General features: G+C 50.0%; 1 protein-coding gene, 1 long non-coding RNA gene and 1 pseudogene across 13 annotated transcripts in view; 1 reads left to right on the forward strand and 2 right to left on the reverse strand.

Moving 5' to 3' along the window:
- The window catches only part of LOC134736626 (uncharacterized), a 30668-nt gene extending 15929 nt beyond the window's left edge, over positions 1 to 14739 (reverse strand). The window contains exons 1-2 of the long non-coding RNA XR_010120734.1: positions 14362 to 14739; positions 10970 to 11056 (exon numbers count right to left, since the gene is read on the reverse strand). This is a non-coding gene — a long non-coding RNA (uncharacterized lncRNA). The remainder of the gene's footprint in view (positions 1 to 10969; positions 11057 to 14361) is intronic.
- On the reverse strand, positions 859 to 2060 carry LOC129481765 (acidic leucine-rich nuclear phosphoprotein 32 family member B-like; annotated as a pseudogene).
- Positions 14740 to 14758: 19 nt separating the features above from the next.
- On the forward strand, positions 14759 to 19024 carry LOC129482469 (COMM domain-containing protein 4). Of its 12 annotated transcripts, none has more exons than XM_055278350.2 (8): positions 14766 to 14856; positions 16835 to 16906; positions 17127 to 17192; positions 17418 to 17457; positions 17760 to 17879; positions 18015 to 18095; positions 18453 to 18629; positions 18716 to 19024. In XM_055278350.2, exons 1-8 carry the CDS (start codon positions 14854 to 14856, stop codon positions 18754 to 18756), a joined length of 600 nt encoding a protein of 199 aa, XP_055134325.1. In that variant the 5' UTR covers positions 14766 to 14853; the 3' UTR covers positions 18757 to 19024. The 12 variants fall into 12 exon arrangements, with proteins under 12 accessions (XP_055134334.1, XP_055134325.1, XP_055134333.1 ...); XM_055278355.2 differs by lacking the exon at positions 14766 to 14856 and adding an exon at positions 14920 to 14938; XM_063639031.1 differs by lacking the exon at positions 14766 to 14856 and adding an exon at positions 14963 to 15660.
- The last annotated feature ends 1454 nt before the right edge of the window (positions 19025 to 20478 follow it).

The following is a 20478-nucleotide window of genomic DNA, read 5'->3' on the forward strand; positions in this document are numbered from 1 at the left end:
TCTCAAAGAAACAACAACAAAAAAAGGGCCGGGCACGGTGGCTCACACTTGTACTCCCAGCACTTTGGGAGGCTGAGGCAGGCAGATCACCAGAAATTCAAGACCAGCCAGGTGAGGTGGAGGTTGGAGTGAGCCGAGGTTGGAGTGAGCCGAGATGGCGCCATTGCACTCCAGCCTGGGCTACAAGAGCAAAACTCTATCACAGAAAAAAAAAAAAAAAAAAAAAAAAGAGCAGACCCATAAATGGCTCACACATTGGAATTAGCAGGCAAGAGCTTTAAAGTAACTACATACATACATTAAAGAATTTAGAGAAATATCAACACCTGTGAAGATGGTGAAAAAAGAATTTAGAGAAAAAAGTTTTAGTATAAGTATGTCCTAAATATGCATGGTACATACTCACTAAAAAATAGTTTATTTTTTATCAGAAATCTAAATTTAAGTGGGTGTCCCATATTTTATCTGGCATATCTACCCCAAAGCCAAGCGGGAGAGAATCCACAGTCTTATCTTCCAGCAGGTGACCTAGCCTAGGACAGGGTCTGGCCAGGGGCAATTGTGAAGTGGATGGATTAGAGATGCCAGTCACTCAATGTGTCAAAGGTTTGCCAGACCTGCATACAATCAACATTATTATTATTATTATTTTAATGTTAAGATTTTATGTACAAAGATTTTTGTTGTACAGAAAGTAAAAATGCTGTTACAATCTCGGTGTAACTGGTAGCCACAGATGGTTGACTCACAAATCATAGCTATCTATGCTACAGCAAGAGTCTCACACAAAAACCTAACAACGCTTACAATTTTGTTGGGGTGAAGTCCCTAAGCTCGATGGTAGACTGATAGATTACCAAGAGGGAATACACGGAGGAAGACGGAATGTCACAGGAACTATTCTTTGGCTCTTTGGGTGGGTGGGAGTCCTGGAGTTTGTATCACAGCTACCTTTTTTTTTTTAAACAGCTACCAAATCCATGAGCAGTCCAACCAACACTGAACAGTTCTGTTTCTGCAGGTCATCTGGGGTCTTAATCATCTTCTCCTTCATCATCTGTTTCTCTCTTCCTCTTTTTACCTTTCCCGCCTTCTTCCTCCTCTTCATCCTCATCCTCATCTTCATGTTCTTCATCAAGTCCAAATTCTTCTTCCTCCTCACTGACTTCGTCTTCGTCATCTCCTTCTACGTTTTCATCTTCATCATCTTCTTCATCAAACTTCTCTTCTTCACCATCCTCATCCTCCTCGTCTTCCTCATCTTCTTCTTCACCCTCCTACTCTTCATCCACACCAACCACCTCAGCATCTGATTCAGGTGCTTCCTGGTCCTCTTGGTCATAGCCATCCATGTAGGTAAGCTGGGGCAGGAGCTTGAAGACACTCTCTCGGTAGTCATTCAGGTTAGTAACCTCACAGTTAAAGAGGTCCAGGCTTTTCAGACATTCTAACTTTTTCGAAGGTTCCAAGGTGCTTATATCTTTCAGTTTATTTGCCCTTAAGTTTAGATGTGTGAGATTTGGAAGTTTTTCAGCTAACATGTCCAGATCTCCAAATATTCTATTTTCACTGAGTTTAAGCTTTTTCAATTTAGGCAGCTTGGGAAGATTTGAAACTGAGATCAAGCCTACATTTTAAACTGAGGAACTCTAAGTTCACAAATTCAGCTGTTAAGCCCTCAATTTTTCCGTCATTTGATTTGCAGTTGTCCAAGACAAGTTCCCGAACAGCTGCCAGGGTCCAGTTCCTCAGCTCCAGGTGGATCCTCCTCTTCATGTTCATGTTCTCCTCTTCCCCCCTCTTCAAACTTAACTTTCCGCGGCGGGGGTGGAGGGGGGAGAGGCGTCCTGGCCTGCGCAGCAAGGGCCATTGGAAGGGTTTGCTCGTGGCGGAGGTCGGTGGCGCGGTCCTGGGTGGCGAGCGGAGCCCCTGGAGCCAAGTTACTCACGGGAGTGGAGAGGACATTATTTTTATTTAATATTTTTGTCTAAAGCAACTTTACAAATTTTAACCTTTTATTTGGAAACATAGATTCAGAGGAAATTTCAAAGATGGTACAGAGAGGTTTCATGTACTCTTCACTCAGTTTCCTCCAAAGGTTCTATTTTGTATAAATGTAGGACAATATCTAACAGTGTCACGTGTCTAGGTCCATACCATTTTATCACATATGTAGACTCATTTAACCACCACTACAATCAGGATACCCACTGAAGGGGCGGCCTGCCCCTCCACACCTGTGGGTATATCTCGTCAGATGGGATGAGAGACTGATAAAAGAAATAAGACACAGAGACAAAGTATAGAGAAAGAAGAGTGGGCCCAGGAGACCGGCGCTCAGCATACTGAGGACCTGCACTGGCACTGGTCTCTGAGTTCCCTCAGTATTTATTGATTACTATTTTCACTATCTCAGCAAGAGGAATGCAGTAGGAGAGCAGGTGACAGTGGGGAGAAGGTCAGCAAGAAGACATGTGAGCAAAGGAATCTGTGTCACAAGTAAGTTCAAGGGAAGACACTGTGCCTGGATGTGCACGTTGGCCAGATTTATGCTTCTCTCCGCCCAAACATCTCAGTGGAGAAAAGAATCACAAAGAAGCATTGCTACCAACATGTCTCGCCTCCCGTCACAGAGTGGTTTTTCTCTTACCTCAGAATTGAACAAATGTACAATCAGGTTTTATATCAAAACATTCCATTCCCAGGGGCAGGTAGGAGACAGAGGCCTTCCTCTTTTACTAATCCTCCTCAGCACCGATCCTTCATGGGTGTCGGGCTGGGGGACAGTCAGCTCTTCCCCATCACACGAGGCCATATTTCAGACTATCACATGGGGAGAAACCTTGGACAATACCCGGCTTTCCAGGGCAGAGGTCCCTGAGGCTTTCTGCAGTGCATTGTGCCCCTGGTTTATCAAGACTAGAGAATGGCGATGACTTTTACCAAGCATACTGCTTATAAACATTTCGTTAACAAGGCACATCCTGCACAGCCCTAGATCCTTTAAACCTTGATTCCATACAACACACGTTTTTGTGAGCTCAAGGTTGGGGCAAAGTTACAGATTAACAGTATCTCAGGGCAAAGCAACTGTTCAGGGTACAGGTCAAAATGGAGTTTCTTATATCTTCCTTTTCTACACAGACACAACAGTCTGATCTCTCTTTTCCCTACATTCCACCACCACAAAAATCCCCCTCCTGCTATTCCTCTGCACTCATTCCTGGCTCTTCCCCTCCACTTTTCCTACTCCTGGCAACCACTAACCTGCTTTCTGTCTTTATAATCTCGTCACTTCAAGAATATTATAAAATGCAAAAATTAGCTAGGCATGGTGGCACCAGCTTGTAGTTCCAGCTACGTGGGAGGCTGAGGCAGGAGAATCGCTTGAACCTGGGAGGTAGAGGCTACAGTGATCCTGCCACTGCAGTCCAGCTTGAGAAACAGGGCAAGACTCTCTCAATGAATGAATGAATGAAGGCCTGGCATGGTGGCTCACACCTATGATCCCGGTGCTTTGGGAGGCCGAGGCAGGTGGAACCATTGGGGCCTGGAGTTTGAGGCCAGTCTGGCCAACATGGAAAAACACTGTCTCTACTAAAAATACAAAAATTAGCCAGGCATGATGGTGAGTGCCTGTACTCCCAGCTACTTGGGAGGCTGAGGCACGAGAATCACTTGAACCCGGGAGGTGGAGGCTGCAGTGAGCCCAGATCGTGCCACTGTACTCCAGGCTGGGCCACAGAGTGAGACTTCATCTCAAAAACAAAATAAAACAAAACCAAACAAAGAAAAAAAGAACATTATATAAATGGAATCACATAATATGTGGCCTTTTGAGACTGGCTTTTTTTTTTTCTACTCAGCAAATACCCTTTGAGATCCATCCAAGTTGTGCATGTTCCTTTTTCTTTTTTTCCGTTTGAGATGGAGTCTCACTCTGTCACCCAGGTTGGAATGTAGTGGCGTAATCTCAGCTCACTGCAACCTCCACCTCATGGGTTCAAGCAATTCTCCTGCCTCAGCCTCCTGAGTAGCTGGGATTATAGGCACCCACCACCATGCCTGGCTTTTTTTTTTTTTTTTTTTTTTTTTGAGATGAAGTTTTACTCTTGTTACCCAGTACAATGGTGCGATCTCGGCTCACTGCAACCTCTGCCTCCCGAGTTCTAGCAATTCTCCTGCCCCAGCCTCTTGAGCAGCTGGGATTACAGGTGCCTGCCACCACATCCAGCTAATTTTTTTTTGTATTTTTAGTAGAGACGGGGTTACACCATATTGGCCAGGTTGGTCTTGAATTCCTGACCTCAGGCGATCCACCTGCCTCGGCCTCCCAAAGGGCTGAGTTTACAGGCATGAGCCATCATGCCTGGCCCCCTTTTATTGTTGAAGAGCATTTCATAGAATAGATGTAGTAGTTTGCTTAACCTTTCACCTATTGGGGAGTATTTGGTTGTTTCCAGTTTGCGGCTATTACAAATAAATCTGCCATGAACAATCATGTATGAGTTTTTGTGCAGACATCAGTTTATTTTCTGGTACAAATGCCCAGAAGCAATTGCTAGGTCATACATTGAGGTATATGTTTAATTAAAGAAGCTGCCAAACTATTTTCTAGAGTGTCTGTACCATTTTATATTCTCACCAGCGATGTATGAGAGAGTTAGTTTTGTCTGCATCCTCACCGATATTTGATATTGTCACTATGTTTGATTTGAGCTGTTCTAATGGATCTGTAGTGATATCCTACTGTGGTTTTAATTTGCATTTCCCCAGTGGTTACTGTTGAAGATCTATTCACGTGCTTTAAGTCAATTCATTTTTAAAACCTAAATAAATGTATTTAAAAAGGAAACTTTTGCTTTGGGAGGCCCAGGCAGGAGAATTGCTTGAGCCCAGGAGTTCGAGACAAGCCTGAGCAACATGGTGAAACTCCATCTTTGCAAAAAATAAAAAGTATCCAGCGTGGTGGCGTGTGCCTATGGTTTCAGCTACTCAAGAAGTGAGGCCGGAGGATTGCTTGAGCATAGGAGGTTGAGGCTGCAGTGAGCCATGATTGCACCATTATACTCCAGCCTGGGTGACAGAGCAAAATTCTGCCTTAAATAAATTAATTAATTAAAGGAAATTTGTGATTAGTGATTCTCAAAGCGTGGTCCCTGAGCCAGCAGCATCAGCATCACCATCACCTGAGAACGTTAGAAATGCACATTCTCAGACACCACCCCAGACCTCCTAAATCAGAACCTCTGAGGAGTGGTTTCAGCGATCTGTGGTTTAACGAGCCCTTACTACAAATAGAAGGTGATGGTAAAAATAAATTCATCTGCATATCGCCTAAAATCCTCTTGTGGGCCCCAGGTTGGCACAGCACACTTTTGGGCAGGAGCCCCACTCACAGAGGCTATGACAAGAATGCTCCTGCCCCTGGGGTTGTGCAGTGACAGCTCACACAGCTCCACGTGGCAGTTCTGAGTTTGGGAAGCGCTGATGTAGTCCTACTGCAGCCCTTCCTGCCCTTCACTGGATCGAGAAAATCCAGGCTCTGAGGAGGGCGAGACTTGTCCAAGGTCACTCAGCAACATGGTCAGTCTCCTTTCTCAGGGCCCTCACAATGCCTGGCCTGTTTAAAGCCTGCCTGTATTCACTGCTGAGTGAAAAATCCAGCTCCAAAACAGAATATGGGGAAGGATACTATCTTGTGCAGCTTATGTTTATAGTTGCAGATACATGAGAAAAAAAGTCCAAAAATACTGTTGAAGCAGTTATTTGGGGAGAGAAGGAGTTTGCTGGCTTTTTGTGTTTTTAGATTTTCTACATTTCATAATTTTTATCACAATAATCATGTTTAGTTACATAATCAAAATGTATTAAACATAATATTAAAAATCGACATGAAGCCTGATCCAGCCACAGCCTATCATCGGCAGAGTCAGGAAGCCTTCCAGATAGAGCAGCCCCGCACCTGCCCCAGGTCACACCCTGGGCCTGGATACATGCTAGGTCCTCTGTCTGGATACCCTCTTCCCATGGTGGCCTCCACATCTGTACCCACCAGCACCTCCTGTGGGCAAGGCCCTTGCCTGCATCCAGCCCTGGGCACCCCCTAGCCCAGAGGGTACCTCATGGTCTGAGAGTCTGCCTGCCTGTCTCTAAAGAGAGGAAAGCTCCTTGGGACATGTGTTCCACTTGACTATCACTCCTGGCCTAGTACAGAAAGGTGGACAGTGGGTATTTGGTGAATAAGTGAATGATTGGAATGAATCCCCAGAATGGTGACTTCCTGAGGCCCTTCTCCAGCTGGCCCAGGTGGAACCAGTTCCACTTTTCACAGGAAAGCCAGGTGTGATGAGTGGGGCAGGTGTGTGTGAGGGGCCAGGTTCTCGAAGGCTGCATGGACACAGAGCTGGTGGCAGGTCTGGGGGCAGCAGTGCTGCTGTGGGAGCCTGTAGGAGGGCTCGTCCCTGGAATCCCCCAGGGTATCCTGGTGCCCCCAGCTGCTGTGTGGCGTGAGAATTCCTGGCTGGTGGGGATGCACAGGGACTTGTTTGGATTGGCCACCTGGTCCAGCCCAAGGAGCTGCACCTCCAGCCCCTCGGGGAAAAACTCACTTTTGATATGTGACAACAGCTACCGGCAAGGGGAGGGAGAGGCGTGCTGGGCCTCGGCCTTAGAAGCCAGAAGCCAGTTCATGCCCCTACCTTGGTCTAGGTGGGAAACGGATGCGGCCTCGGCTAGCTCTAGGGTCCTGGGTTATGGTAAGGGCCCTCCCTTATGGACTCAGTGACTTGGGCTGACCCAGCCCCTCCCTCAGCCTCATCAGTGAAACCTGGACTGGGCCAGGGCTCTCGACACATTCCAGCTCAGACCTCTGGCTTTGTCCCAGGAGGGCAGCAGATCAGACAGAGGTGACCCGGGCTCTCCTGTTTACCTCAACCTCCTTGTGAAGCCTCCCTCTTTCTGCCTGTGAGGTGGGTGGGGCCGGAAGGAGGGGCATTCACCTGTGGGTCGCTGACTTCTCTGCACAGGTGTGCCTGCAGAGCCTGGTCTATACCCGGTGCTCTGCTACACCCCACAGCCTGGCCATGAACTCCCTGCCTCCAGAGCAGCCCTGGCCCAGGGAAGAAGGTGGTCTCCGCATTGAATGATAGGTAGAAAATGGAAGTGGGGGCGGTAGCTCTGAAAAGGAGTCAAGGAGGAGGTGCCTTCCCAAGGACGTGGAGGGTTTTTCCAGAATAGAACTTGACTGGTGTGGGCAAACATCAGGAGGTAGGAAGGGTGGCTCCCTCTGTGGGAGCCGGGGCAACTTGCCTGGGCCAAATGGTGGTAGGCTGTGGGCAGGGCGGGCAGAGCTGGGGTTCCCAGAGCCTGGGGTCCCTGTCCTTGCAGAGGACTGGAATGCAAAACAAGTGTCCCCTGCCTTCTGGCTGGGGAACATCCTCTGCTTCCAAGCCCAGACATACACCAGCTGCTACAAGCCCCTGAGGCTCTTCAGAGGACCAATGGGCAGCCACACCCACGATGGGCCAGCCTGCTGGACCCACCTGCACCCTGGTCAGAGCCCATGACTGAGGGGACTCTCTGGGGACAATGGGGGCAGTTTCATGCTGCCCTCTTACAGGTGGATCCATCCCTGGGATCTGGTGTTGGGCTGGGGTGGACTGAGGCTGTTCTCTGCCAGGGTGCCTGGTGGACAGCAGGTGGAGCAACTTCTCTTTGGCTTTCCTGGACCCCAGGACACAGCTGAACACTGCACTTTACCCTGGTTGCCTTTGGATTCTAGGGGACTCTGGGAAGGAAGAGGGGGCTGCCCCTGCAGGGGGCCGGGGCCCTGGGCCATGCTTGCTCCCCCCAGTAGGCACCTTCTCTCCAGATCAACATCACCTGATTGCTGAAGGCCTGGGCTACTTGACCAGAGCCCCAATACCCTCACCAACGCCTGTTCTTACATCAGACCAGCTAGTATGAGTTCGGAGCCGAAGGGGGCAGAGAGAGAACGCGGGGCTCTGTAAGCGTTCTCGGCTCCCTGCTGCATTGGGCCCCGTAGAAGGCCCCCCAGAAACCTGCAGCTGCTGTAAGTCACTGGGAGGAAGCTGCAGCAGACATGTGTTTCCCAGCCTGGTAGATGCAGAGGGGTGTCCGGGCCCCCAGGTGGGAGGCCCAAACATGGCCTTGGATGTGGCAGTGCAGGAATTCTAGCCAGCTCTGGGGTCTTGGGCAAGTCATTTAACCTCTCAGAACCCCATTCCCGGTCACCATGGGGCTCTTGTGTGGATGTAAAGGACCCTCAGGCCACTTATGTCCCATCAGTGGAAACCTAGCACGGGTGGAGACCCCCGAGACTGAACTCAGTGGTGGGATCCAGCCTGCCCAGCTCTCCTACATAGAGCCCACAGCCAGCAGGGTGGGCTTCCTGGAGAAGCAGGCACTACTGCGGGCTGGAGAGCATGAGCAGGGGTCCCTTTGGAAAGGTGGAAGAGGCTGCGGTCAGTGGAGGCCATAATGAGGCAGAGCTTGGGCAGAATGGGAATGATTGGCGGATCTGAGGCCCAACAGAGACTGGACTGAGGACACTATGGCCACCTACAGGACACTGTGCCACTCAGGCAGTGGAAACTTAGCTACGGCTGGGCCCCCTGGTCCTGAGTGGGGCTTCACCAGTCTTGGAAACTGTGCCCAAGGTGGCTTCACGTAAGGGCGCATCTCAGCTCTTTTTTTTTTTTTTTTTTGAGACAGGGTCTTGCTCTGTCATCTAGGCTGGAATGCAGTGGCACGATCATAGCTTACTGCAGCATCAAACTCCTGGGCTCAAGTGATCCTCCCACCTCAGCCTCACAAAGTGCTGGAATTATAGGCCTGAGGTATGCAGCTCGGTTTTAAATCTTAATAAATATCTCCTCCTGCTCTGCTTCCCTGGCTGACTCACATGCTGGCATCTTGCGCCTAGACAGACATGTTTCTGGACTTGGTTCCATTTGTTCTGACGGGCTCCTCTCTCTCAATGACCGCACGTTACAGTACGTGGCTATTCTTACACATTTCTGTATAGAACTGAGGGTTAGTGTATTAATGTCAAAGTTCTACTGGTTTTTCGAGGCTGGGTGGAATGTTTGGGTTAATTTAGGAGTCGGCATCTTGACAATATAGGCTTTCCCTCCAGGAATGGTGATTCTGGGATGCAGGTTTTGCACATTCTCGTTTATTGCTTGGCTTGCTGCCACAGAGGGATGGCACTGCTCCACACGCCATGCCCAAGAGATGTCCCACCTTATCTTTCTAAATCAAGCTGAATAGTCTCAGCTGACAGGATATCATATCAGTGCTGTGGGGACTCACTCCTCACAACCCGAGATGAAGTGAGGCGGAGACTATGGAGCAGATCCCTGCTGAGTGCATTCGCCCTTCCTGACCTGCACTGCTGCTGGCTGGGGCTGTGTCTGAGTCGACAGAGGGCATTGACTTGGGGACGGGGTGGGGGGCAGTGCTGGAGAGATGCCCCTCACCTCCCTTAGCTCCTCCTGTCCAGCCAACGCTTGGCCACCAAGGCCCCTGACTTCCAGGTCCCAGTCACCACTAACAGGGTGCTGCATGGGAACAAAGTATAAGCCCAGAACCTGGAGTTCAGGTCACGCTTCCTGAACTCTATCCCTCCCAGGTGATTCCACCCTCATTCCTCCATGGGCCAAATATCCTAAACAAAGGCCTGGACAGGGGGTCTTTATCCAAGTGCCCAGAAAACACACGCGGAAAGGCTCTGAATGCCCCCTGTGGCTTGCCAGAGGTAACAGCCTGCCCATCAAAATGCACAATCCTGGTTCTTGCAGGGAGGTGAGGAGGGGAGGAAGAAAAGGTCCATCTCATTCTTTCAGCGGGAACCTAAACTTGGGAAAGCCAGACACAGTACATTTCTTAATCCTGATACTTTTATAACTGGTTACAGCTGGGTCACATGCACAACTGTTTTCCAACATTTTTCAACGGGCCGCATAACATCCTGCAACTTATTTTTTTATTTTTATTTTGTAAGGCCAGGGGCAGTGGCTCACGCCTGTAATCTCAACACTTTCAGAGGCTGAGGCAGGAAGTCTGCTTGAAGCCAGGAGTTCAGGACCAGCCCAGGCAACATAGCAAGACCCAGGATACAACAGAGAAAGACCCTATCTCAAAAAATATCTTTTCCAAGTGCAGTGCCATGATCACGGCTCACCGTAGCCTCCAACTCCTGGGCTCAAGCGATACTCCCACTTCAGCAGCTGGGACTATCAGAGCACACCACCACATCTGGCTGTTTTAATTTTTGGTAGAGATGCGGTCTCACTATATTGCCCAGGCTGGTCTTGAACTCCTGGCCTCAAGAGATCCTCCCAATGCGACCTCACAATGTACTGGGGTTACAGGCATGAGCCACCATGCAGCCCGTGCAAAATCTAACTGTTCTTCAGGTGCTTCTTTTGGACCTCCTAGCTAGACTGTCATTGGCAAATACTAGTTTATTATTTTCGCACATTTATGTTAATGGATTTCCCATGTTTTATTTGTCTAGACTAGGGCTTCTCAACAGCAGCACTACTGACATTTTGGGCTGGATAATTCTTTGTTATGGAGCTGTTTGTGCCTCGCAGGATGTTTAGCAGCATCCCCAGCCTCTGCCTGCTACATGACAGTAGCACTCCTGAGTGTGACAGCCAAAATGATTTCAGATATTGTCAAATATCCCCAGGGAGGCAAAATCACCTCCAGTTGAGAATTGCTGATCTAAAAACCTCTGGAACGATGTTAGATCATGGTAATGATAGCACATACTGCTCCTGACCTTAATGGGAATACCTCTAGCATCAAAGTATAGTAGTACCTGTATACTACTGTCTGGGCTGTTATTAGTACACTGTATTAGTCCATTCTCACTCTGCTATGAAGAAATACCCAAGACTGGGTAATTTATAAAGAAAAGAGGTTTAAGTTGACTCACAGTTCTGCATGGCTGGGGAGGCCTCAGGAAACTTCCAATTATGGCAGAAGACACCTCTTCACAGGGCAGCAGGAGAGAGAAGGAGAGCTGAGCAAAGGGGAAAGCCCATAATAAAACCATCAGATCTCGTGAGAACTCACGATCACGAGAACAGCATGGGAGAAACCACCCCCATGTTTCAATTGTTTCCACCTGGTCCCACCCTTGACACGTGTGGATTATTGCAATTCAAGGTGCGATCTGGATGGGGACACAGAGCCAAACCATATTATATCCTTTATATTAGCATACTGTATCGAAGTATAATTTTCTTTTTTTTTTTCTTTGAGACAGAGTCTCGGTCTGGCTCTGGCTGGAGTGCAGTGGCACGATCTCAGCTAACTGCAACCTCCATCTCCTGGGTTCAAGCAATTCTTGTGCCTCAGCTTCCTAAGTAGCTGGAACTACAGGTATGTGCCACCCCCTAACTAATTTTGATTTTTTTTTTTTTTTTTTTTTAGTAGAGATGGAGTTTCACCATGTTGGCCAGGCTGGTGTCAAACTTCTGGCCTCACGTGATCCTGCCATTTTGGCCTTCAGAAGTGCTGAGATTACAGGCATGAGCCACCGCACCCAGCGTGAAGTATAATTTTCACAATGTTGAAAGCATGACTTTCATACAAATAATGAAGGAATATGTATAAGATATTTTCTTTAAATCACAAGGGAGTTAGCAACATGGTGAAGAGAGTTCAAGGAGCTTTTTGAGAGACAGAGTCTGTAATGCTCCAGGAAGGGCGTTCTGAAATGTATTGAGATAGAGACAAAACTTGTTAATATCCTATAGGGAGGTTAGGCATGGTGGCTCACACCTGTAATCCCAGCACTTTGGGAGGTCAAGGCAGGCAGATCACCTGAGGTCAGGAGTTCAAGACCAGCCTGGCCAACATGTTGAAACCCTGTATCTACTAAAAATACAAAATTAGCAAGGTGCAGTGGTGGGCGCCTGTAGTCCCAGCTACTCAGGAGGCTGAGGCAAGAGAATCGCTCGAACTCTGGAGGCGGAGGTTGCAGTGAGCTGAGATCGTGCCACTGCACTCCAGCCTGGGCAACAGAACGAGATTCCGTCTCAACAAAAAGGGGGGCCGAGCGCGGTGGCTCATGCCTGTAATCCCAGCACTTTGGGAGGCCAAGGCGGGCAGATCATGAGGTCAGGAGATCAAGACCATCCTGGCCAACATGGTGAAACTCCGTCTCTACTAAAAATACAAAAAAATTAGCCCAGCGTGGTGGTGGGTGCCTGTAGTCCCAGCTGCTCGGTAGGCTGAGGCAGGAGAATGGTGTGAACCCAGGAGGCAGAGGTTGCAGTGAGCCGAGATCACGCCACTGCACTCCAGCCTGGGCGATGGGGCGAGACTCCCGTTTCAAAAAAAAAAAAAAAATCATACTGGGCAATGAAACTGCAATCTTTGGTAGTTATCTTTTCTACTGGACAGAAACCTGTAAGTTAACATATATACATATTCTCTAGTATATTTCCCTACACTAGTGGTTTTCAAAGCATGGTCTCAAATGTCACCTGGGAACATAGATATGCAATGCTCGGCCCCACCTTAGTCCTATTGAGTTATAAACTCTGGTGTGGGGCCCAGCAGCCAGTTTCACAAGCCCTGCAGGTGATGATGGTGCACTCTAATGTGTGAGAACCACTGGTCTAAATAGTCAAATCATCTTTTTTTTTGAGACGGAGTCTCACCCTGTTGCCCAAGCTGACTGAAATGCAGTGGTGCAATCTCAGCTCACTGCAACCTCCACCCCCTGGGTTGAAGCAATTCTTGTGCCTCAGCCTCCCGACTGGCTGGGATTACAGGCACCCACCACCACACCTTGCTAATTTTTTTTTTTTCAGTAGAGACGGGGTTTTGCCATGTTAGCCAGGCCACTGCTCTCGAACTCCTGACCTCAGGTGATCTCCCTGTCTCGGCCTCCCAAAGTGCTAGGATTACAGGCATGAGCCACCGCGCCCAGCCTTTTTTAAATTTATTTTTATTTTTTATTTTTTTTTGAGATGGTCTCCTTCTGTTGCTCAGGATGGATGGAGTACAGTGGTGCCATCATGGTTCACTGCAGCCTCCACCTCCCAGGCTCAAGAGATCCTCTGACCTCAGCCTCTTAGGTAGCTGGGACAACACATGTGCACCAGGACAAGCGGGTAATTTTTTGCAGAGACTGGGGTCTCCCTGTGTTGCACAAGCTGGTCTAGAACTCCTGGGCTCAAGCGATCCACCGGCCTTGGCCTACCAAAATGCTATGATTACAGGTCTTATGTTCTTAAAAAATTTTTTTGGCATGGTATAGGATAGTCTAGTAACTTAAAGTACTGTTGTTTTCAACAGGCTAGTGGTTATGATTTGTAAAAGAACTCTTCAGAAATGAGCTCAATTTTACCATGAATTGGGACACTTTACATTTCTTTCTATTTTATAGTGCAGTTTAATTGTCATGGGCTCTGTCTTTTGAAAGCCTGAAAGCCTGCAACAATAAAACTAGCTGCACCTGTTGCATGGGATGGGCATGGAATTGAGGAGAGAGCTCAAACTACAGTCAGCCCTCTGGATCCTGGGTTTCTGGATCCTTGGATTTAACCAACTGTGCATCGAAAATATTTGGAAAAAGTAAAACAATAAAAAAACACAGGCCGGGTGCAGTGGCGGGCGCCTGTAGTCCCAGCTACTGAGGAGGCTGAGGCAGGAGAATGGCGTGAACCCAGAAGGCGGAGCTGGCAGCGAGCGGAGATGGCACCACTGCACTCCAGCCTGGGCGACAGAGCAAGACTCCGTCTCAAAAAAAAAAAAAAATTAAAAAACTTTACAACAGCTATTTACAAAGCATTTACATTGCATTAGATATTATAGTAATCTACAGATGATTTAAAATATACGGAAGGATGTGCACAGGTTATTTGCAAATACTATGCCATATTATATCAGGGACTTGAGTATCTGTGAATTTTGGTATCTCTGGGGTCCTGGAACCAACATCCTGAGGTTACCAAGGGACGACTGTGTTCAATTTCTTCTCTGGTTATTAGTCTATTCTCTAATGTATTTTTGCTGTTGTTTTGTCTTTTTGTTTTTGCCTCTTCAAGTCAATGTCGGAAACTTAGTTGTTCTAGACTACCCATTAGCTCAAGGCTACCAGTAATCAGACTACCACTGCAATCTAAGCAACCGATTTTTCTTCCCCATCAGATTGGCAAAAATTAAGATAAGCATCCATTGATGTTGAAGCTGTAGGGAGTTTTCCTGAGAAAGTTAATTATGACAGCCCTTTTTGCTAGGCACCTAGACGATTCATCAAAATGAAGTAAAATACCCACGCACTTGAAGAAGTTATCTGGTTTATTTCCTTACCTGGGTGCTGGTTATGTGAGGTGTACAGTTGATGAAAACTTATTAAGCTTTATAATAGGTAGTTTTCTGTATATGTAGTATATTTCAATAGTTTTAAAAATATATCTTTTGCCACAGCCCGCAGCTGTGTATAATGCTATTTGCTTAACAGTGGAAAACATGGCAATGACCTGAAACACCCTAGCTCCCGGGATCCTACCCCCTTAAGTTAAACAAATGAAATAACTTCCACTGTCTTTTCTAATGCTTTAATTCGGTCCTCAGTTAAACTTGCGGTTGGCGCCAGTTTTTCCAGGGAAAGATTCTGGGAGACGGAGGAGGAGACGCCAGCATTCGGTCCCCGGCACCTCCAGTGGGCTGCGGTCCGCTCCCAGCCTCACTCGAGCAGGGCCCGCCCTCCCAGAGGCCTTTAGTACAAGTCACGTGATCGCCGACTCAGCTGACCCGGTCGGACCAGAAAAAGAAATTCCCGGGCCCAGGCTTCTTGGCGCGATGGTGAGGCACCAGGGGCGAAGCGAGGCTTGGGCTGCTGGAGCGGGAATGAGGGGGCGCCAAGTGGCTCCGGAAACTGGGGGAGGTTGTACTGGCCTCTCCGCAAACACAGTGTGTGCGGGCGTGAGGGCTGTGGGTCTGGTAGGGAAAAATCCACCGCTACCCCGCTCCCGAGACGGGGGCGGGGGTAGGGGGCGGGTAAGACAGAGCAGGCCGGCCGGCTTAGAGTCCCGGTACTTCCCTGGTGAAAGGAAGGGCCCCTGCCTCCCGGGGCAGGAACTAGGGCTTGTCTGGAGCTGGGAGTCCTTTCAGGTCTTCCCCATCCCCAAGAGGACCTCCCAAGGACACCCCCTTACCCAGCCCTGCTGTGGGGCTTGTACGAGAAGGTGCTTAGAATCAGGATCACTCTTGCACACTGTTTAACAGGAAGCCCCTCCGCTCTTTCCAGAGCCAGAAAGTAGTAGTTTTGGGGTTGAGACTTATCCATACATCCATCCAATCCATCCATCCGTACGCTCTAAGAGCCTACTCTATACCATGAAGTGTGCTAGGCACTGGGAGGACTTGAGCTGCCTAGGGAAGGGGAAATCGGAGGCCTGAATTGGCAGTCACAGTTAAGGCTCCAGGGGCAGAGACCTAACAGCGCCTTGTGTGTAGTGCTAAGGGGGCTCCCTGAGGATGCCATCAACCTTAAAGGTGGATAGCAGGAGCTGGCTGGCTGAAGTACAATTTGTGTACCTGGGGTTGGGAGGCAAGCGTGGGAGACGTGTGTCTTCAGACAGGGAACAGCATGTGCAGAGACTTCAGGTGAGAGAGAGCATGGCTCCTCAGGAATGAATGCATTTCCCATAGCTGGGAGAGTATCATCAGGAGGTTAGGGAAAGATGAGGCTGGACAAGTAAAGAACAAATCTTCCTGGCTCTTGGATCACCACAATGAAGATAATGAACATATCCACCGGCCTCCATAATTTCCTTGGGTGAAGGGCTATTTTAAGAAGTATTATCAAGAAGGGCTGTTCTGGCCGGGTGCAGTGGCTCACGCCTGTAATCCTAGCACTTTGGGAGAGTGAAGAGGGTGGATCACCTGAGGTCAGGAGTTCGAGACTAGCATGGCCATGGCACTCCAGCCTGGGCAACAGAGGGAGACTCTGTCTTATTTTTTTATTTTTTAAAAAAAGAAAGGCTGGTCTGATGTGTCACTTAAGGGATAGCAGGCCACTGGCCGGGCGCCGTGGCTCACACCTGTAATCCCAGCACTTTGGGAGGCTGAGGGAGGCGGATCGCCTGAGGTCGGGAGTTCGAGACCAGCCTGGCTAACATGGTGAAACCCTGTCTCTACTAAAAATACAAAATTAGCCGGGTGTGGTGGCACATGCCTGTAATCCCAGCTACTTGGGAGGCTGAGGCAGGAGAATCACTTGAACCTGGGAAGCAGAGGTTGCGGTGAGCCGAGGTTGCGCCATTGCACTCCAGCCTGGGGAACAAGAGTGAAACTATCTCAAAAAAAAAAAAAAAAAAAAAAAAGGATAGCAAGCCACACAGAGAGTGCAGCAGGCATGGAGGCGGGAGCAAGGCTGGTGTTCCTGAGCAGCAGCAGGGATGCTGGAGTGGCTGGAGTTGTGTGGGTACAAGGAAGAGGGGAGAGAGGTCACTCGTCTCTGTGAGGCACAGGACTTTGTTTTATCCCTTGCTGTACCCCCAGCACTTAGAGTGGGAGCTAGCATAGAGAAGGCACTCAATTGATGTTCGCTGAGCAGATGAATGCCTGGAGTAGACCTCAGAGCAGGGTTTGGTGGCAGGGTGGGTCAGGGAGAGAGTTTACTCAACAGCCTAATGATAGGGGAGAACAAGAGGCCAGAGGGTATCCATCTATGTTGGGGACCAGGGGTCCCTGGTGGGCAGCAGTGTGGGAGACACATGGATCCTGGCCACACCTCAGACCTCCCTCCAGCCTGATTACCTGCCTCCCTCCCTTGCAGAGGTTCCGGTTCTGTGGTGATCTGGACTGTCCCGACTGGGTCCTGGCAGAGATCAGCACGCTGGCCAAGATGGTTGAGTGCACAGGGTCTACTCTGGGTGGAGGAGGGGTGTTGGGCTGGGGACTGTGGGTGTAGAGGATGGCGAGGTTTCTCTGGGGTTAGGGCCTCAGTGCTCTCAGCCTGTGCTACCATGCTTTGTGACTTTGATCAGTGGCTGGCTTGCTCTGAGCCTGTCCCCAGGAAGGAGGGGTGAGGTTTGCCAGCCTGGCTGATGTAAGGACTTCCCTTCCAGTCCTCTGTGAAGTTGCGGCTGCTCTGCAGCCAGGTACTAAAGGAGCTGCTGGGACAGGGAATTGATGTGAGTACAAGATCCAGCACCCCATTGTCCCATGACCTCGTGACCCCCACTGCCCTAAAACTCTGCACTAGGCCCGGGGAGACGGGTGACCCAGTCTCTCAACCTCTCTGGGCACCTCCCTTCCTTCTTTCCAGCTTGTCTGTTCCTTATCACAGGATCCAGGCTGGGGGTGAGGGGCTGGTGAGCAGGGGCCTGGCACCCCCTGAAGGTCTCCTTTCCCCATAGTATGAGAAGATCCTGAAGCTCACGGCTGACGCCAAGTTTGGTGAGTAGCCCACTGAGTCTATAGGCCCCAGGCAACCCTGGGAACTCGGCCTGGTGCCTGGTACAGAGGGGCTCCCCACCCCTCCCAGCAGCATCCTTAACCTGCCTTCTCTGGTGGAGGAGCATGAAGGAAGGAAAGACATTGACAGTCCCACCTTCCTGTCCTCTGCCAGCTCCTGGTGGAGCAGTAGCAGTGCCTGTGGCTCCAGGAGGCCTGGGAGCTTTGAGCTAAAGTTAATAGGGCAACAGGGAGGTGGCTGGACCCACAGTGACACCCCCCTGCCCCACCCATGGGTCCCTCAGAGTCAGGCGATGTGAAGGCCACGGTGGCAGTGCTGAGTTTCATCCTCTCCAGTGCGGCCAAGCACAGTGTCGATGGCGAATCCTTGTCCAGTGAACTGCAGCAGCTGGGGCTGCCCAAAGGTATGGGTTGTGGGTTGGCAGCTGGGCAGCCTGTGGGCCAAGGGCTGGTAGAGAGGGGGACAGGCCCTGTTTGGGCCAGGAGCCCAAGCCCAGCTCCCACCTGCTACCTCCAGAGCTACTCCGTTCTACCTGCAGAGCACGCGGCCAGCCTGTGCCGCTGTTACGAGGAGAAGCAAAGCCCCTTGCAGAAGCACTTGCGGGTCTGCAGCCTACGCAGTAAGTATGAGGCCAGCCAGGGTCCGGGCTCATTCCAGAACGTGCACGCAGCACGCAAAGTGCATGGAGAGTCCAGGGAGCTGACTTAACCACGGTCACATGGTTACTAGCAGCCGTAGAGCTGGGACCTGGCCCTGGGTCTCCTGACTCCAGTCAAGGTTTCTTCTCACTGAGGTCTGCTGTGGGTGATCCGAACGGATTATCGGGCACCCGCCCTGTTCTGAGCCTGGGTCAGCAGGATGGGAGCTTCTTAGAGGCCACATAGCCTTGAAGGGTTGAGAGCTGAGCGTGGGTGTCGGCTGAGGGCCACTTGGCTTGCCTGCTTTGATCCTGAGAGCCACCCACCCCATCTCACAGTGAATAGGTTGGCAGGTGTGGGCTGGCGGGTGGACTACACCCTGAGCTCCAGCCTGCTGCAGTCCGTGGAAGAGCCCATGGTGCACCTGCGGCTGGAGGTGGCAGCTGCCCCAGGGACCCCAGCCCAGCCTGTTGCCATGTCCCTCTCCGCAGACAAGTTCCAGGTCCTCCTGGCAGGTGAGTCTCAGCTATTCCTCGACGGGTAAGAGGCTCTCCCAGGTCCGCCTGACTACCTCCCACCTGCCCACCTCTTCCCTCTGCAGAACTGAAGCAGGCTCAGACCCTGATGAGCTCCCTCGGCTGAGGAGAAAGGTGTTTCAGGCCTGTGTGGAGCTGCCCTGCCCGTATGGAGTCACGCCCTCTGAACTGCTCTTCGGGAGGCAGCCCTGGTTCTAGGATGCTGAGGCCCTGGCCTGGACTCTGGCCTCCCAGATCACCAGCTGCCTCACTTCTCTCTTGAGAACTCAGCTCAGGGCTCCTGAGGACCTTTCCCAGCATTACCTTCCCTTCCCTTGAAAGGCAATTTTTGGCTGTTTTCATGAGCAGGAAAAATAAACAGAAGTATAAAGGAATGTGTGCAGGGGGTTCTGTTTGGGTTCAGATCAAGGGTTTTTGTGAGAGAAAAAAAGTGGCATACGGGCTTCCTTGGTCCATCACTCATTTTCTCAATTGCTGATTGAGGGAGGTCACAGGTGAGGCCAACTGAGGACCAAAGTGCATCTGCTTGTCTAGTGAGAAGAAAATCAGGGTTCTAGCTCCCAGATCTGGGATACTCTTGGCTCTGCTGTCTTTGTCCCCTGGCCATGTCCTCAGGCTAGCAGCAAGTTGGTGGCCCCAAAGCCAAATGCCCCTTGTACAGAAACGAGATTGCCCTTGTTTCACTGCCATCTTCTATTTATTTATTTATTTAGAGATGGAGTTTCGCTCCTCTTGCCCAGGTTTCACTGCTGTCTTGTTATTTATTTATTTTGAGATGGTACAGTGGCGCGATCTTGGCTCACCACAACCTCTGCCTCCTGGGTTCAAGCAGTTCTGCCTCAGCCTCCCGAGTAGGTGGAATTACAGGCATGCCCCACCACTCCCGGCTAATTTTGTATTTTTTTTTTTTTTCAGTAGAGATGAGATTTCTCCATGTTGGTCAGGCTGGTCTCAACTCCTGACCTCAGGTGATCCACCCGCCTTGCCCTCCCAAAGTGCTGGGATTACAGGCATAAGCCACTGTGCCCAGCCACTGCCATCTTCTTTAGGAAGAGAGAAGTGACCATGCCTGAACCAGTCATTGGCAAGGGGAACGGTGTTACGGACTGAATGTTCATGTTCCTCCAGAATTCATATGCTGAAGCCTCTGTCCACACGTGCACACCAGATGAGGGCCATGTGAGCACACGAGGTGGCTGTCTACTAGGCCAGGAAGAGGGCTGTCAACAGGAACTGCATCTGCTGGCACCTTGATCATGAACTTCCCAGCCTCTGGTCTGTGGCATTGTTATAGCAGCTCGAGAAGACTAAGGCAGATGGGCTCCCAGGACTGGCCCAGACCAGCTAGGGCTCCTTGTAGAAAAGGCTGATGCCAGGGTTGGCACATGGAGGGTACAAGGAGGACTCGCCTGGAGTATCCTTTGGTGTAAGGAACCTATCAAAGAATAATGGCTTGTTCCACTGGCCAAAGATGGGACAATTTGAACATCAAAAGAGATAAGTACTGACTCCACTCCTGACTTCTGCTTCTGGAAAAATGAAGTAGGTGTTTTCCCTATTCCTCCCACTAAGTACAGTTAACAACCCTGGATGTTACATATAAAACAAACAAAAAGACTGAGCAATGGAGAGAAGGCAGCCTAGCCTGGCTGGGATCCTCAGGAACTGAGGCTCCACACAGCAGAGAAAGTCCTGGAATCTGGACCCCATGGCCCAGTCAGGTTGACACAAAATTGATCATCACAGATCTGTAGAACTATACAAAAGTGCTAACATTCATAATTAGTCTCAGAAGGTAAGGAGGAAGAGAGTGGAATGGAAAAAGTAT

The sequence above is a fragment of the Symphalangus syndactylus genome, chromosome 5, assembly GCF_028878055.3.
Source record: "Symphalangus syndactylus isolate Jambi chromosome 5, NHGRI_mSymSyn1-v2.1_pri, whole genome shotgun sequence".
Taxonomy (NCBI): domain Eukaryota; kingdom Metazoa; phylum Chordata; class Mammalia; order Primates; family Hylobatidae; genus Symphalangus; species Symphalangus syndactylus.

Coding starts and splice junctions, on each gene's coding strand:
- LOC129482469 (XM_063639031.1), top strand. CDS start 15,532: ATGCCATCAACCTTAAAGGTGGATAGCAGGAGCTGGCTGGCTGAAGTA. Junction 15,661..16,834: donor AGCATGTGCAGAGACTTCAG/GTGAGAGAGAGC, acceptor CCTCCCTTGCAG/AGGTTCCGGTTCTGTGGTGA. Junction 17,458..17,759: donor CACGGCTGACGCCAAGTTTG/GTGAGTAGCCCA, acceptor TGGGTCCCTCAG/AGTCAGGCGATGTGAAGGCC.